Source organism: Haliotis rufescens, unplaced genomic scaffold (assembly GCF_023055435.1).
Source record: "Haliotis rufescens isolate VD_foot unplaced genomic scaffold, xgHalRufe1.0.p SCAF_2, whole genome shotgun sequence".
NCBI lineage: Eukaryota > Metazoa > Mollusca > Gastropoda > Lepetellida > Haliotidae > Haliotis > Haliotis rufescens.
The window spans coordinates 34,726,404-34,745,469 of record NW_025963890.1 but is presented as its reverse complement, the minus strand read 5'-3'; the positions used below and the strand labels follow the sequence as shown (position 1 = coordinate 34,745,469).

Below are 19,066 nucleotides of genomic sequence, written 5' to 3'. Positions count from 1 at the left end.
TGGTAAGCTGTACATCTTTCAAAGTTGAAAAGTTTGAAAGAAAGATTTTGGATGATAAATGGAATCTCACCGTAGTGCCTCTTGATATCAACTATAACAAACACTCATAAAGCCTCGGGCGGTTAAAGAGATTATTATACGAGCTCCTGTGTCATACTGATTTTACGAAATGAGTGTGAGAATTCTTGTTATCTTGTATCTAATTACCTGAATTCTTACACAGGTTTCGTAAAATCAGCATGACACACTTGAGTGTAATAATTCTTTATTACCCATTATTTCTTAATCCCTTTGCACTGATCACCAGCGTTGTCCCCCCAAACCATAATTCAGCTTCAGCTATGACGGCGTTTCTATTATGACGTCATCCCGTCCTTACGTCACAATGAGATTCGAATGACGTAAATAATGCCGCCCTGATGACGGAAACAATGCACTTACGATTTTTGTAATAAAAACTTTTATCGACTCGTGTTTGATATATTTGATATCAAAAGACATGAGGGTAAGCTTCTCTATATATGTAATATAGCTAATAATAGGTGAGGAAACTCAGATGGTTGTTAACACTTATCCTATCATATATGTGTATGCATGTCGTTGGAAATAACATACCCGGATGCAGGCATAGCTTTGGTTAAAGTGACACAACCGATCGACTAACTACATGCTCTGACTGCTTTAATATCGTGCTGGTTTATCGGCCATACATCCATACACGCTATAGAGTATTTAATGAATTTCCGTGATTGTGTATACTGATACACGCTATAGTATATGTAATGCTTTTCCGTGACTGTGTGAACTGATAGACGCTATAGTATATGTTCTGATTTTCTGTGATTCTGTGAACTGATAGACGCTATAGTATACGTTATAATGTTCTGTGACTGTGTGTATTGATAGACGCAAAAGTATATGTTCTGATTTTCTGTGATTGTGTGTACTAATAGACGCTATAGTATATGTTATGATTTTTTGTGACTGTGTGTACTGATAGACGCTATAGTATATGTTATGATTTTTTGTGACTGTGTGTACTGATAGACGCTATAATATATGTTATGATCTTTTGTGACTGTGTGTACTGATAGACGCTATAGTATATGTTATGATTTTTTGTGACTGTGTGTACTGATAGACGCCATAGTATATGTTATGATCTTTTGTGACTGTGTGTACTGATAGACGCTATAGTATATGTTATGATTTTTTGTGACTGTGTGTACTGATAGACACTATAGTATATGTTATGATTTTTTGTGACTGTGTGTACTGATAGACGCTATAGTATATGTTATGATTTTTTGTGACTGTGTGTACTGATAGACGCTATAGTATAATACTCAATAGAATCCAAGGAACACTGGACTTGTTCAGCAGATCTTAACAACAGCTGGCATGTGTGTTATAATCTTTGATGCAATTTTTAGAAATGCCATAACAACACAAAAGACATGCTAGAACAAAGACAGGACGACAGCAGTAAAGTCAATAGATGTAAGAGGTTTCTATGATTGTATATAAACATATGCACATTTCACACTATAATAGACCCGTGAAGATTCCGGGGTAGAATAGGTCTTCAGCAACCCATACTTGCCGTAAAAGGCGACAATGCTTGTCGTAAAAGGCGACTAACGGGATCGGGTGGTCAGGCTCGCTGACTTGGTTGAAGCATGTCATCGTATCCCAATTGCGTGGATCGATGCTCATGATGTCAATCACTGGATTGTCTGGTCCAGACTCGATTATTTTACAGACCGCCGTCATATAGCTGGAATATTTCTGAGTGCGGCGTTAAACAACAAACAAACAAAAATAAACACACTATACTAGGTGAGGCGAAGGGAAATTGGGTTTAACGTCGCGGTCAAAGTTATTGCACGTATATATAGCGACGTGCATGCACGTGTGTGTGTCTGCTTGTACTAGTCCGGACCATGCCCACTAGTCCGGACCATAACGTCACACTAGAAACGACGTCATAGCTGAAGATTGTTGACGTCATTCGACAGGTGTGGTTTTTTGAGACGGCGGTCGTGATCTGTGCATTTTTCTAAAGGGGAGCTCAAAAGTATAAAGAAAAAAAGGGTAATAAAGACATTATTACACTCGTATGTGTCGTACTGATTTTACGAAACTAGCTCTCGCTCGGGAAATACAAGAATTCTGACACTCGTTTCGTAAAATCACACAGATGTATGGCACAGATGCTGGTATAATAATCTCTACATGTGATTGCCTATACAGATGGACATTAGACACTATACTATAATGCCATATGTAAGAACTATTCATTATTGCATATACAGAGGCACCTTACACAATATACTAGGGGGCACGGAGGGCCCAGTCGTCTTAGGCGCCGCGATTCGCTGTGCAGAGTTGCATCTCAGAAACCTATGATTGTGGGTTCGAATCCCAGTTCGCCCCTATTATGTTTCTAGGTTGGTCAGCACCATATCCGTGCTCGTGGGTTTCACCGAAGTGGTAAACGTCTGAGACCTGCATCACTTCGGGCTTTCCTCCCACATTTAGCTGACACGCCGTGATATAACTGGAATACTGTTAAAATGGGCGTTAAACCCAGCTCACTCACTCACTCACTCATTATACTATAATACCACAGTGTACGTAACGTAAGTGGTTTCTGTGATTATATACTGAACCGCAAAAGAAACGTCACCCCAAGTAACATTGCATGAAAATTTGTCATTTAAATATCTGGGTACTTTTTGTCAGAGTTACTAAAATTTAACATTACCTTGTCCGGAAAAATGAAATTTGATGATAAAAACCCCAAAGCAGATGACAAAAAAAACGATCGCGCAAACGCATCACGGCAACGGCCATGGTAACCCTATGCACGCGAGTTCCGTGCAAACTGAAATGCATATGCCTTTCCCTATGTCTTGCCCTATAAAAATCCACCCAGATCGGATAACATTCATTCGTTATTGAATTGCTACCACATTCCAAGATTGACAAGAAATCAGCGACACCAAGCCCTTGGACGAATGTAAGCTGGACAAACCGCCCGGCAAGTAGCCAATGCATTTCAAATCCACATAAGGACCGTATACAGGCTCCAGCAACGGTACCAGACGACCAACACTACAGATGACCGACCACGAAGTGGAAGACCAAGGTCACCAACCGACGTCAGGACCGTCAGATTGTGCGACAGCATCGTCGACGTCGGGCGTCGACGATTGATGAGGAGACACCTCCACTGTCACAGGCCACACCGAGGACCCATTCTGACACCACGTCATCGCCGGGACCGCCTTCAGTGGGCAACACCGCACCAGCATTGGAACCTCTTCTCAGACGAGAGCCGTTACTGTATCTCTCTGAGCGAGAGAGAGAGAGAATCTGGCGACGACGTGGGGGACGTTATTCGGATGCTTGTGTTGTTGAGAGAGACTCGTGGGGTGGCCCGAGCACCCATGGTGTGGGGTGGAATTGGTCTTGCACAGAGGGTCGGCCCTGTGGTCTTCCAGGGAGAGGTAATGGTGGCACAGCAGCTCGGTACATTGATCAAGTCTTGAGACCACACGCCATACCTCATTTGGCACGTCGCCGCAACTACGAGTTTCAATATTATAACGCCCGTTCCCACACTGCGAGAGCAACAAGAGACTTCCTCCAGCAGAATGGCATCAGAACCACCCAGTGGCCTGCCCTCAGTCCCGATTTAAATCCCATTGAACACCTGTGGGACGAGATTCATAGACGGCTGAATGACGTCCGACCAAGGTCGACAACTGCAGCTCGTCCGACCAAGGCCGACAACTGCAGCTGAACTGCGTCAGGCGTTCCTCAGAGTATGGGCTCAAGTGCCTATGCCTTCTTCAACCGCCTCACCCATTCCACGTATCGACGTTGCACGGGAGTCATCAATGCACATGGCGGACACACGAGATACTGACTTGTGATGCCATTTTCTCAGAGACTAGTGTTGTGTTTCACTTTTAGAACATTTGACACTTTAATTTCAACCTTGACGATCAGTTTTGCCAAGTTTCATCTTTTTAATATGTCTCAAAATATGTTTTTAGTGTTAGGACAAATAAGGTTTCTCATATATCTATCCATGGTGGTTCAGTATATATACACATGCTCGTTGCACACTATATTATACTACTATATGTAAGTCATTTTTGTGAGTGTAAATATACAGATGCACACTATATTTTAATACTATATGCAAGTGGTTTCTGATGGTGTATATATACAGATGGATAATCTATATAGGTACAGTATGCAAATGGATCGTGTGGTCAGTGTCGGTGACTTAGTCTCGTGGCCGGGGAACGTTGTTCATGATATCAATCACCGGTTTGTTTGTTCGGCCGTCATAATATAGCTCGAGTATTGCTGGTTGTGGCATTAAACTCAAACAAATACTATGCTGTATGAAATAACTGTTTGTCTATGATATTTTAAACAACATTAAAGCATATTTGTGTTATAATAACTGCTTAAATATTGTATTTCCCAGTGTGATGGACAAACACGGCTTCATGTAAACAACATACATGCAAGTAGACTAAAGATATATATGTGTGAAGTGGACACTTTTTATAATTGGATATACCGGTCAATCGGCGCAGACCAAATTGTTTCGATGATGTGACTGTGTTATCGGCTTCCGGGTCAGGACTGGTACCCAGGTTCCCATGCTAGTCGTGACAAGTGACCAGTGAGTACTGGATGGTCACAATGTGTCACCTGGCTGGTTGTGATTCCTTTTGTCCTCGTCGTGTGGAACGTTGGTGTTGCTATCAATCACTTATTTACAGGCCCAAGCACTATTACTTACATGCAGCCAAGATATAGCTGCGACCAGTGGAGATCCGAGGTAGAAGAGGTCTTCAGCAACCCATGTGTGTCGTTAAAGGCGACTATGCTTGTCGTGAGAGGCGACTAACGGGATCGGGTGGTCAGGCTCGCTGACTTAGTTGATGCATGTCATCGTATCCCAATTGCGTGGATCGATGCTCATGATGTCAATCACTGGATCGTCTGGTCCAGACACGATTATTTACAGACCGCCGTCATATAGCTGGAATATTGTGGAGTGCGGCGTTAAACAACAAACAAACAAACAAATGATATAGCTGGATTATTTCTGGCTGTGGCGTTAAACAACATTCACTTACGGGATTATTAAGAGTGTATATTGTACACATGTTGGCACGAGGACTGGGATATGGCAGGCTCAAATATGCTGGTCTCACTAGACCAGAAGTGTTTTGTTTTGTAGAGCTCTAGTCGTGTCAGTATTGTTGAGCAGATAGTTCTGCTTTTCTCATCATACGATACATAGGATGGCATTCTATGTTAATGGGATTATAATCTTATTAACATACATATCATGATCACATGAAATACAAGCAAAACATCATAATTATAATAAGACGTACCCCCTGCCATTTTGTTTGAACGAACAAGTATCAAGTAGTGCATCGATTGCATTTAGTCATACCTTCATGAAGGATTTAAGCACAATTTCATGAAGAATGTGCTAATGAGTTCATGAAAAACTTAATCTGATTTTGATAAAAGATTTTATGAAATAATCCGTGAATACATAATGTCCGAGATTGTTTAGCAACTCATGTCCAAAACTTACTGCAGACATGCAAGGACGCCTTAAAAATCTTTATTGTGATTGTCCATATTACAGAGAAATTTGACATCATATCGTATACTGCTGTGACCATCAGGGATATCTGATATTTCACTTCTTCAGAGTAACCCCTTGGACTGATGTTAGATTTAATCTTGCCACAATGTATTCATGCTTTATCTATTGTTTTTCGTACGTTTGGTTTTTCATATTGAAATCTTGCATTTAAAATTTAATATGATTCTAAATATGATACTGACATCATGCAACAAGATATACATCGGTAGAATGGACTAACATAGTGATAACAACATGATGACCTATATTTAAGTGAGGGGGTACATGGAGGGTAGCCAGTATTTTTTTTATACGACTAAATATATAGCTCTCGGGGATTTGTGGTGTTTTAAAATATTAGCCGTGTAGAGGTTTTAAAATATTTTCGAAAATGCATTTTGCAGGATATTCAAATGATTTATAGTTTTCAGGGAAGGTATTTATAGACACAATCACCGCAGGGGACATAACTCTTCTTCAAAACAACATTGCCATTTTACCACCAACTCCATGTTTTACCATCTACTAATAGTACAGCTACAATCAGATAAAGTGCAGATACTAGCGTACAGCCGTGGCTACGACTTCTACTGCATCACGACTACTACCTCCAGTGTTTGACAAGGAGGCCTGTCACATCTACCATAAAAATAAACTTCTGGTAAATATAGATGTATCGCACCATGTATATCAGCGTGAATTGTTTGCAGATATGAAAAATAGAATAACAATTAGAAAAAATAGGAAAATGAAAATATACATAATACCAGCTGAAATGTACATCATAAAGATGTTCCACAATTCTTAAAAATATGAATTCCAGACACCCTTCATTACTACCTCACCTAATATTCTCATTACTAAGTAAATAAAACAGCTGCTGCAGATTGTGTTCACAAATTAAACAGCTATTTTACTAGCACCCCCATATGAACCATCCGTGGGTAATAATATGGTAATGAAAGTATTATTTTGTAATCAAAATATCAGATGATGTAGTAGTTGATCTGACAGTCTATGCTCATTTCCTTGCCATGTTTATATGTTTAATGTCATTGATTTCATATTGTTTGTAATAATTGAATGCCATAGGCCCGTATACAACATACGAACTTTAATGTAGCAATATTTAAAGCGAAATCACACACCAAGCCTGTTAAACACATGGTAATAAGACACACTATATGATCATGATAATATCCGAGGAGAGGTGTTCTGAACGTGTGCACGGTGTACAATTACAGTTGTATTTATTTGTTATTGTACTAGTAGACACTATATATGCAGGTATATACTAGTATATTGTTAATTTCTATAAATAATGACATACTATCTTTATACCGACGAACATATTCAAGTGTTGTAAATAACAGTCCTCCTTCTGATTGATATGATACTTGATTCAAAGTGAATATTATTCGCACTTATTCCTTGTCTTATGTACGTTGATATACGTGATGAGCATCCATAAATTGTAGCCATTTCATGACACCATTCTACACAGGAAACACAGAGAATTGTTCATGGAAAACCAACATCCTGTTTATATGTGTAAAATATCAACCAAACCACCACTGCAGCCCAACAGTCCTTCTGAAAGAATTACCGCTGCTGTTTAGTTGTTTGGGGTCTTCCTTGTCTGTGTGTTTAGTGCCGCCACATCGTCAGCACCCGCACGTGCACGTATACCGGTATGAACTGGTTTCTGGGATATGTTACGATTGTCGTCTGCTTGTCTGGCCGTTGTGAATTCCAGACAAAATGTATATCCCATTTGAAAGGAATACCCGGTTGCCTTCAATAACACACAGAGGTAGGTGAACTAGTGTATTAGACTGTGTGATGTTGATGAGTGTAAGAGTGCTGTCATGATGTAAATTGTCGAGCTGCCCGTTACTTATATTATATCTACAGTCAGGAAGATATGTGCCCTGATTTGGTTTGAAACGTCTGTTCTGTTTTGAAATATCGCTTTTAGTTGGGCCTAATGACAAAGGGTAGACAGGAAGAATACTACAGAATATCTAGGTAATTTATCCCGTCAATCCTAGATGACTTGTGTTGTTCTTACAAATCATTCTGAAATGTGTATTTAATTTTGACGATTTCTTATATTCTAACACAAGTAATGTTTTACCTATGAATGCACAGTTTTCATACTGACACTTTTCATTGGGTATTTGAGGAAGAAATATGTAAACACTATTTCGTATTTACCGCTACAAATTAAAATGCCGTTATTATTTGTCAAGCATTTTTGTTTAGTTCTCCAGTGTTTTGGCGCCATTATATGTGTCCACGTTACATAAATATTTTGTAATTGATTTGAAATATACAGTGCTAGTATGTTAAATATCTACGTTATCTGCAGCTATATACCTATGTATCTTTCTTCATGATATAATTCTGGAAACTCTCACACTATTTATGTCAGAGGCTCCTAAATATTATATTATTTAAGTGTAACATGTCAATCATTATTATGTAATAGTCTACAATAAAAAGAAATTTATTTGCAGTTGTACTTATATTTCAAGTTTAATTAGAAAACATCATCTCGTATTCACAATTGTAAGTAAGGCATATGTTCGGACACCAAGTTATTTACATAATATGTGTTGAGGGATTCAGCGGAAATTTTGGAACTTTAATACTCGCACAAGACACAGTTTTAGGTTATTGTATTATTAATGCTAATAACATGTCGCCATATATGACATAAAATAAATAGTAATCCACCACTCAAACTTGCAAATACATGTCGCGTTCCTGGTCCTAAAATTGGAAACTTACGTGTGTACACAGCAACTACGAAAAGGGGAGGGTGAGACGTGTCCTAATTTCCGCCTGGTCATTGATTGTATGAAAACGGATCCTACATGAACAGTTTATACCTGTCATTGTGGGTGAAAATATAAAGAAGTATACAGCAACAACATACATAACCTTTCGGTATTTTAGTTTGTGAAGTGACTTTTGAATTTTTAACATTGAAATTAACTTTAACTTATAGGTACGATCGCTTTGTCATTTTTTCAAATTCCCGCAATGTCTTTATATTACCCCCATTAACCAATGAAGAGCGTTTACGTAGAAATTGTTACATTTAGATATATAGTACGTAAATGTACACTTTCTTACACACACGCTGTTCATCGGTTAAGTGGGTTCAAATATAAACACACAAACTTCTACATGTGTCGCCATAACAGGGTATCAATTATTTGTTATCTGTATTAATTTTGGTTTTCATCTAAGGGCAACTTGAAGAAGGTTTTACATTCCATCCCATGATTCATACTTTAATAACTGACGATGCTTCATCCTACTTACTTGAACAATTTATGTTTATTTTTGTGAATATATGAGTATGACACTGATTATGTTAGTATTCTGCACCTCCATCGAACTCCATGCACCGGTTGCCCTGCGCGGGCATTTCGTAGCTCATCTGATAGCATACAGCAAGGTTACCTTTACAATGAATGTCCCAACACTGACATTAATGTACAATTTTTGTGAAGACAAAAATAACAATGATCGCTCCTGGATGTTGAGGCTGAAATATTCACAGAAGCGATCACGCAACATGAGATCCTGCCTTAGCCATTTGTCGTGATGTACGTTATTTATATTTTTAATTAGAGAAACAAGCGAAGACAGTGAAAATTTGAAAATGGTCCTTCTTTCCGTTGCCACATGCATTGATTGATTAAGATATTAATTCTGCAGACACCCGAACAATTTTGCAAGTAATTAATAATATGGCACCAAGTATATGGGCTTAATGCCGTTCGGTGTTTAAATATGTAAGTATTTCACAATTAGGTAAAGAGGTTTGAACAGACAACACAATAGTTAAATTTCTTGTGCAGTTTAGATCTACATGTATATGATTAAATTTGTGTAATACTGAATCAATAAATATCGAATGTAAGAGGCAAACGTGTTGTTTATACACTGAAATGAATGATTAATTACGATTGCTTATACACTATATCTACTGGTAGTTGTGTCAATTGTATATTTTCATCTTCAACGCTGAGTAGCAACACACCACTACATACACTACTACATGTATATCAGAACACAGATACAGCAATATTTCTAGAGCATGGCTCTACATGAATAAATATCATTTTGTGACATGGGACATCTACGGAATATACCAAGACATCACATGCAGTGATACATGTTTTGTGTAGTTACACATTGTTTCGTTGACTGTGTCGTAAACAGTGCCATCGATCTACTAGCAATATGAGTTTGTTGGCGTTAGCATTTTGGTGGTATTAATTAACAATATATATATATTATATAATAATAAAGTCCACGTTAGTCCAACATCTTCTTTATATCAGTTTCAGACATAGTACTTTCGCTGTCTCATGACAGCAAGACATGACAGCAAGAGCTGTCATGAGACAGCGAAAGTACTATGTCTGAAACTGATATAAAGAAGATGTTGGACTAACTTTTGACTTTATTATTTTATTATATATTATATGTAAACTGAGTGAACATTTACCTCATTTTTGAATATATATATATCACAACACACACACACACACACACACACACACACACACACACACACATATATATATATATATATATATATATATATATATATATATATATATATATATATATATATAGATAGATAGATAGATAGATAGATAGATAACGAAATATAACGGAATGTGCATGAACATGTGATGCGTGTCACATTCACAGAAATGTGCTCTTCGTGGTATCTTCATAAACACCATAAAAGCTCATGGCATTAATGATGCTTGTTAATTGAAATATTATGTTTGAAATATGGCATTTGGTATGCTTCTTGGAAACTACGAGACACGGACTAATGACGGACTGGATTCAATATGTCTGTCAAATTATTGAATGTATGTATGGTTATATATCTTAAGTGTCTCCGTATCCCATGTAATGCCTATAGAAAAGTTATTCGGTGAAAAGGATGTCCATTATCTTCACAGCCATTAGAATTGATGCTTCCCATTATATTTGAAACTGGCTAAGCCACACACAGAATGCGTCATGAATAAGAATAACAAGTTATTTATAAATTATTTGAACCGTTGGCGCAATAACAGTTACGTCAATGTACTAGTTTGCACTTTATTATTTATCGGTATCTTGTTATTGTACTATGATAAAATACTGTGCATTTGATCTACAACAAATTTGATAGGTTTCAAACTGAAGGCTAAATTCGACTTAAATATTTATGGTTAATTCACTTTGCAAAAATATGAAAGTTGACTACTTATTCAATTGTGAGCACATGAAACGTGAAATTGAATTTTATGTTTATTGGATATCACCACGAAGTGAGAAGTTTTGAATGGTAATACACACATTTGTGGTCTGTTTTATTTATATCTGCATAGCGCATAATATATAGACATAGTCACGAGCGATCTTTCAGGCTTATAAATATAACACACATTTGTGTTGTGTTACTGGTTCGGGTTTATAAATATAAGACACACAGTTTTGTTGTGCTATGTTTTCGGGTTTATTAATATAAGACACATATATATGTCGTGGTAACAGTTCAGGTTTATAAATATAAGACACATATATATGTTGTGGTAATATTTCGGGTATATATATTTAACACACAGTTACGTTGTGTAAATAGTTCGGGATTATAAATATAAGATACACAGTTATGTTGTAACAATTCGAATTAATAAATATAAGACACACATTTGTGTTGTGTTACTGGTTCGGGTTTAAATATAAGACACACAGTTTTGTTGTGCTATGTTTTCGGGTTTATTAATATAAGACACATATATATGTTGTGGTGACAGTTCATGCTTATAAATGTAAGACACATATATATGTTGTGGTAACAGTTCAGGTTTATAAATATAAGACACATATATATGTTGTAGTAATATTTCGGGTATATATATATATAACACAGTTACGTTGTGTTAATAGTTCGGGATTATAAATATAAGATACACAGTTATGTTGTAACAATTCGAATTAATAAATATAAGACACGCGGTTATATGTTGTGGTAATATTTTAGGTTTATCAATATAATACACAGAGTTATGTTCTAATATTTCAGGTGGTAATATTTCAGATTTATGAATTAAGGCAAACAGTTATATTGTGATATTTCAGGTATATTAATATAAGACACAGTTATGTTGTGGTGATATTTCGGATTGATAGATATAAGACACACAGGTCCTATTTTGGATCGATAAATATAAGACAATATATAATAGTTTGAAAATAGATTGGGTATAATAAATAAAAGACACACAGTTATGGTGTGGTAATATTTAGGTTAATAAATATAAGGCAAGCAGTTATATTGTGTTTGTTTGTTTGATATTTGTGGTAATAATTCAAGTATATACACAAAATACAGCGTTGTTTGGTCTTAAGAGTTCGTGTTTATAAATATAAGACAAAGTCATGTTTGGGTAATATTTCGGGTATATAAATATAAGACACATAGTTATGTTGTGGCAATAATTCAGGTTTATAAATGTAAGACACACAGGTTTAATGTAATATTTCAGGTTTATAAATGTAAGACACACAGGTATGTTGTAATATTTCAGGTTTATAAATGTAAGACACACAGGTTTAATGTAATATTTCAGGTTTATAAATGTAAGACACACAGGTATGTTGTAATAATTCGGATTAATAAATATAAGACACGCGGTTATATGTTGTGGTAATATTTTAGGTTATCAATATAATACACAGAGTTATGTTCTAATATTTCAGGTGGTAATATTTCAGATTTATGAATTAAGGCAAACAGATATTTGTGGTAATAATTCAAGTATATACACAAAATACAGCCTTGTTTGGTCTTAAGAGTTCGTGTTTATGAATATAAGACAAAGTCATTTTTCGGGTAATATTTCGGGTATATAAATATAAGGCACATAGTTATGTTGTGGCAATATTTCAGGTTTATAAATGTAAGACACAGGTATGTTGTAATAATTCAGGTTTTTAAATTAAGACACACAGTTATATTGTGGTACAAGTTCGGATATATAAATATAATGCACACAGTTGTGTTGTAATATTTTAGGTTTATAAATATATGACACATTACTTAAACTGACTGATAGAATGCACATAAAGTAATTACATTATCAAATCATAGCCATTTTAACTTTTATGATATCTCATAAATGGAAATGTATTGCTTTTGCGTTTTTTCAGTTAATCTTGAGTTTGCATGTATTTTTATTGCATTCGCATTTCACAATAGTTTTCATGAAATAGAACTGCTACAAGGTGCTTGCTACAATTAAAGGTATGCACAGCTGTTTTGCTGCACAGTACGTGTTGTTTGACAAGTTTTGTAGTGAAATGGAAAACAAAACAACCGTTAACTATCTTTGTAAGTGTTCTTGGAATAGCATTTCGATTCCGCGCGTTTCTAAAGTAATTATTATTAGATCGTTGTTCTTAAAATTGCACGTAGAGGAAATATCTGTTTACGTATAATTGAAATATAGATATGATATTAAGTTCTATTTCTCGTCGTACTCTTTTGCAATGCTGTGGCGAGTCTCCTATCTGTACTGACACACAGTGTGGACGTCAAAGTATTCACGGCTGGACTGACTGACATAAATGTTTCTCAACAAACAAAATGTGGTAAAATAGACAGTTCCCTTGTCCCGGTTTTGCAGCCACCCTGTGAACGTATATTATTGAAACAGTTTACACGCCACGACTATTAAAGCTTTATTTAAAGGATTATCTGACACAAGGAATGTGCCAAAAGCCAACAATATAATCGTACGATATGACGTTGATTTCGCAATACACATGCTAGAAGTACAGATGTCGTCTTTGATACATAGACTTCATTTCCAATTCAGCGACGAATAGATTAGGCAAGCATGTATATCCACACACATCCCTTTCCTATAATTGAAATTAAGCGATGTTTCATTTGGAATTGGAACCAGCATAGTATTTGAGATTATATTTACATATGATCCTATTGCAAAAGATTAATTTCCAGTGGAATAATATGGTTGGAAAGAATGTATTTATTAAAACATATATATGTAACCACATAAACATCTGTGGGGTGTATCTAGCCTACTATGTACGCGTTGTACGTACAGGGAACCTTTTGATCAACTACCTCATGTGTCAGTCTGCGATGCCTTGTGCTTATCGAAGAGCGTCTGGATCTTATATATTATATACGTTATTTTATTTCAAAATATCATTGTTTGTGTGGAGGTAGTTCGTATTCAGTGGCTATAAATCATTCAAAGCTTTCTGGTGAAACATATATATAGTTTATGGATAAGAGTTGAATTATCATTGATAACATATTTTCTATTATGGAGTTATTTTGACAGTGAGATTGCTCACCCTGCAGACTGCCTGACTGACTGATATAGGAGATTTAACGTGCGCTTTCACCCTGCAAATTTTCACTTCTTTATATAATTACAATGTAAGCCCCACCTTCTCTTTTCAGAAACTTCAACTCTTATTGGACGAAGCTCTTCTGTTTAGCCAATAGTTGAAGACTAACTTGCAGGCTTACAAATATGCTTTGTTGTCATCGAGGCTGGACAGATCAGACGTTAGGCATCGCTCATGGCGAGAGAAGGTGAAATAAGGTGTGGCGAATTCACCGTGGACGACCTGACCACAGCGGCGGCGAATGGCGATCTGACCAAGGTGCGAGACATCCTCCAAACAGGAGTGGATGTCAATGGGAGAAATAGCTTTGGAAGGACTGCCGTTCAGGTAGGGCACATCGCTCTCAAATTACATCGCAATTTTTCATGCTTTCAATAAATGCATGCTTACTTTTTAAATGTATCAATTAAGGAAAAATCATGATCCAAAATACAATCAATTACGATTGTTTTACTGTTATGGCACGTCAGTTTTGAGCGTAACATCCGTGTGGTGCGCATGATGAGAGTACAGGTATTCAAATTAGAGAAATCTCTGAAACCATGTTCATACGTTTAAATGGTCTGTGAGTTATGTATACTGACTTACTAGTTTATAGAGGACATAATGCAACGTTTGTATGCTAAATGTATTAATGTACACTTTCCTTACACTGCCAAACACCTTATTATATTAAGAAAAGCGACAGAACACATCTTAACAAGGCTTGATGAGGCGTATTATAATTACTTGATGTACAGTTAAGTTCAATGCACAAGAAGAAAACTGAATGGAATGGAAATATGCTTTTCCTTGCGATTGCGGAATTCATATCAAAATGGCGGCGATGAACCCAACACCAGATAGTCCACATGTATGAACATTTGTCGAAATGTGAATGTCGCCAATGCTATATTCAATAACAATCTTGAAAACTTTCATATTAAAATGGAAATTCAACAAATAAAAAGACACCTGTAATAGTAAAATACATATGTAATCATTACAAATGTATGTTTGGCGCCATAGTTGCATGTATGTGTCAATATTTCAAAATGCTTTGGCAATGACAAATACTATGCGTTATCACTGTGTACATGACCGTCTCATTGTCAGATACCGCAATAAGCCTGAAGTGGTTCATTTCAGACGTCTCTCGGGCCAAAACCCAGTTAAGCATAGTTTCATAGAGAAACATAACAAAATCCTATTTAGCAATAGTTTGGACGTACATCTAGCATATAAAATTCCAGAGTTCGTCTGTATAATGTCCCCTGTCTTAAAATCAACCTTGTAATGTGCACATGTTCAATTTACGGAAAAAACAGTAGTCGGAATGATAACAACCTATAACTGAACAGCAAAAAAAATAAAATATATATATATTGTTAATTAATAAAAACCAAAATGCTAACGCCAGCAAACTCATATTGCTTGTAGATCGATGGCACTGTTTACGACACAATCTGTAACTATTGAAATATCTATTGCACAAAACATGTATCACTGCATGTGATGTCTTGGTATATTCTGTAGATGTCCCATGTCACAAAATGATATTTATTCATGTAGAGCCATGCTCTAGAAATATTGCTGTATCTGTGTTCTGATATACATGTAGTAGTGTATGTAGTGGTGTGTTGCTACTCAGCGTTGAAGATCACACGACACACGCTTACTAATTAAATCTCATTACACTCCATCACAGTGATGTAAAGCGGACTTCCAGCCTAGGGTCTGTCCACACTGATGTATCTGGTGTGTGTCCAATTAGGGAGGTCAGTAGGGGAGGAGTTACTCCAAATTGTCCATGTCTTTGATGTGATAGATGATGATGTCGACAGTCGGGGCCAGAGGGCTGGGATGACCATCTTATCACGGAGACATTTCATCAACAACGCTAGGTATGTAGAACAGGGCGAGATTTAGGTGGGACAGAACAGGGGAGGCAAATAAACAATTGTGGGTATGTAAGACCTAGAAATAAACTGCAAATCCAAGAATTCATAGTTAATGATAGCTTTAAGCAGACCTTTGTCACAATGATAGTGAGTACGAAGGTTCGCCTGACTGACCACAAACCGTCCACATTATTGTGGAGATGTTTCCGTCTGTTTTCTTTAGCACAGTTGAATGTTTTAATTTATTAAATATTCTCAATGAAAAAAGGAAAGAAAACTCAGAGAATCGTAATAAGCAATGTCATTTAATTAAAAATGGTCATCAACCAGAAATCCTGAACAAATATTTAAAGTGGCTACAACATAAAGTTGACATTGGAACTAATTATAATACAATCTTAAAATGTCGAAAACACTACTACTGCATCAAAGTAAGCCCATGTGTTGTCCATTTTTCCTACATAGGCATCTTCAGTTTTTAATACTTTCTAGAACTAATTTAAAATGCGTTTAATAAATATTTAATGCACATGTTGTTCTCAAAATGAATATTTCACTGGTTACACACGTGTAATTAGGTTAAAGAAAAAGGATCAATGGGTTATCACGCGAGTGTGATCAGGATGGTTACTATCCAATATTAGGAGTAAACATTGTATTTAGCAAGCCCTGTCGAGTTAAATACAGAGTGTTTATTCCTAATATAGGATATTTACCATCCAAAACATACAAGCGACGTCACCTCTTTATCATATAATGTCATTATATCTTCGAAAAAAGTATCCTCGTTTCTTACAAACAATATCTAAACATTGCAAGTTTTTTTTCTGGAATGTGCGCATTAATTTATTACGTCACAAGGTCAGTGATTAGTCAATCGGACAGTGACAATAGTCAATATAGTTCAACTTAAAATGGTGTTGCAGATTACAAAAGACAATTGCCTTCACATAATTTGTCAATGTCAGTGATTGCCTTTTGCATCAGTCCGCCCGCTAGAGTAACTGCCCTTTGCCCAGGGAAGTTACTCTAGTCAATGAGAAGTCATGATCACATTTGTTTAGTTTGCATGACCTGTCATAACCTTTCGTGATTACGAAATGCAGTCATATATCCAACACGGCGACAAAAAAGAAACAAGGTAATGTGTGTGACATAGTCTAACTGTTTTTAATTGTCATTTTTAACCGTCATCGTTAAATTTCTTCGCAAATTTCTATCTCCAATGTTGCCTACACTTGTGAATGGCCTCAACTACGCCCCTTTTAGATACTGATTTTCGTTATCTTAGATTTTGAATGTTTGACAATTTGCCGGGGTTCCCCGATCGTCAATTCTGACTCGATTGTCGATAGACATGGTTATTTGTTTGTAAACACTGAAAGTAGTACCTACCTGACATTTTATGTTTGCATATTTATAAGTAAATGATCCCAGCGGATACAGCTTGTATTCGTTGGCTTTACCCTGCCGAGAAACCTACCCACTATATGATAAACGATATTATCATGCTATTTAGAGTGCATTGTGAATGTTCAAACCAACAGGGAAATTGACTCGATTTTCATTATATATATTCTGGGTTATCGTGTACCATCAGAGAGCATTATTCCAGTTTGTTTATTTTTAAACATATAGATCTATATTAGTTTTCGAATGATTGTCACAATTATTCTCATCCCTTCATAGATCTCAAATAAGACATGTACCTGTTAATATTTGTTTCTTTGTTGTTAAGGGGGCAGTGGGTGGCCAAATCGTCTGAGGTGCCACAATTCGCTTTGCCGAGTTCCTTTGGCGTGTTAGAAAAATAACAACCTATGATCGCGGGTTCTATTCCCAGTTTGCCGTGATTAGGTGTCTTGGTTTGTCAGCATCAAGACCGTGTATGCGAGTTTCAACAAAGTGGTAAACGTCTACGACCTGCACTATGTCAGGTTTTCCTACCACATCAGCCTGACACGCCGTGATGTAACTGAAATACTTTTCAAAACGACATTAAACTCACCCAATCTTGCTGTTTAACGCAGCATTCCAGCTGTATGGCGGTGATCTGTAAGTAATCGGCTTTGGAACAAATAAAAAAGTGATTGATATTATGAGTAACGATCCACGCAACCGGGAGTACGATCAACAAAGTCTCTAAGCTTGACCACCCATCCATTTAGATTACTGGGAACCGTTCTAACGCAGAACCACCTCGCGCATATTAATAATATGTACATGAAATAGGTGTTAAAACCTATATCCGGTGTAAATGTATATATTCATAACAGCTTGTTAAATAACATTTTTATTTCTAGAGTTAACGATGGACAAATAGTGATTATATGTTGTGGGAATCGATAAAAATCTGAATAAACATATAAAGACGTTTTTAAGTGATCTCATAAAAAAAACATTCGATGGATCGCAATAAAATAAATATGTGTAAAAGTCAAATGTTACATTGTTTCATAGACCGACACACTTTGATTTGTTTTATCATTATGACGTTTTAAATACAAGTTTTGAATCGGCTGATCTGTAGTCAAGTAACTGAAAATAACCCGTCTCGTAACAGTTTACCCGTCATTACCCCAACTGTGCCAGTTCAATTAGCCTAGCGTGCTGTGATAAACTGAGGTATTGACAAGTGCATACCGCCCACCATAGTGGATACATATGAATAAACATGGACGCTCTTGTAAGATATCAACATTATCATACAAGCATAAGTCCAGTGTATTAGTTTAAGTATCGTGTTCATTTTACATTATCTTACAAGCATATATCCAGTATGCTGGTTTATCGATCATTCTCATTTAACATTATCATACAAGCATATATCCAATGCGCTTGTTTAACCATCGTGTTCATTTAACATTATCATACAAGCATATATCCAATGCGCTGGTTTAACCATCGTGTTCATTTAACATTATCATACAAGCATATATCCAGTGTGCTGGTTTAACCATCGTGTTCATTTAACATTATTATACAAGCATATATCCAATGCGCTGGTTTAACCATCGTG

The 19,066-nt window shown here is 36.4% G+C and overlaps 1 protein-coding gene across 2 annotated transcripts in view; it reads left to right on the top strand.

Moving 5' to 3' along the window:
* LOC124111917 (cyclin-dependent kinase 4 inhibitor C-like) overlaps positions 1-19,066 on the top strand; it is a 33,927-nt gene that overhangs the window by 4,135 nt on the left and 10,726 nt on the right. Inside the window, exons 1-2 of one of the 2 annotated variants that reach the window (XM_046471825.2) lie at positions 7,312-7,508; positions 14,220-14,494. In XM_046471825.2, the coding sequence (XP_046327781.1) occupies positions 14,342-14,494 (153 nt within the window). In that variant the 5' untranslated portion in view covers positions 7,312-7,508; positions 14,220-14,341. Of the gene's footprint in view, positions 1-7,311; positions 7,509-14,219; positions 14,495-19,066 lie in introns of those variants that run through there. The other variant, XM_046471824.2, reaches the window with a different exon arrangement.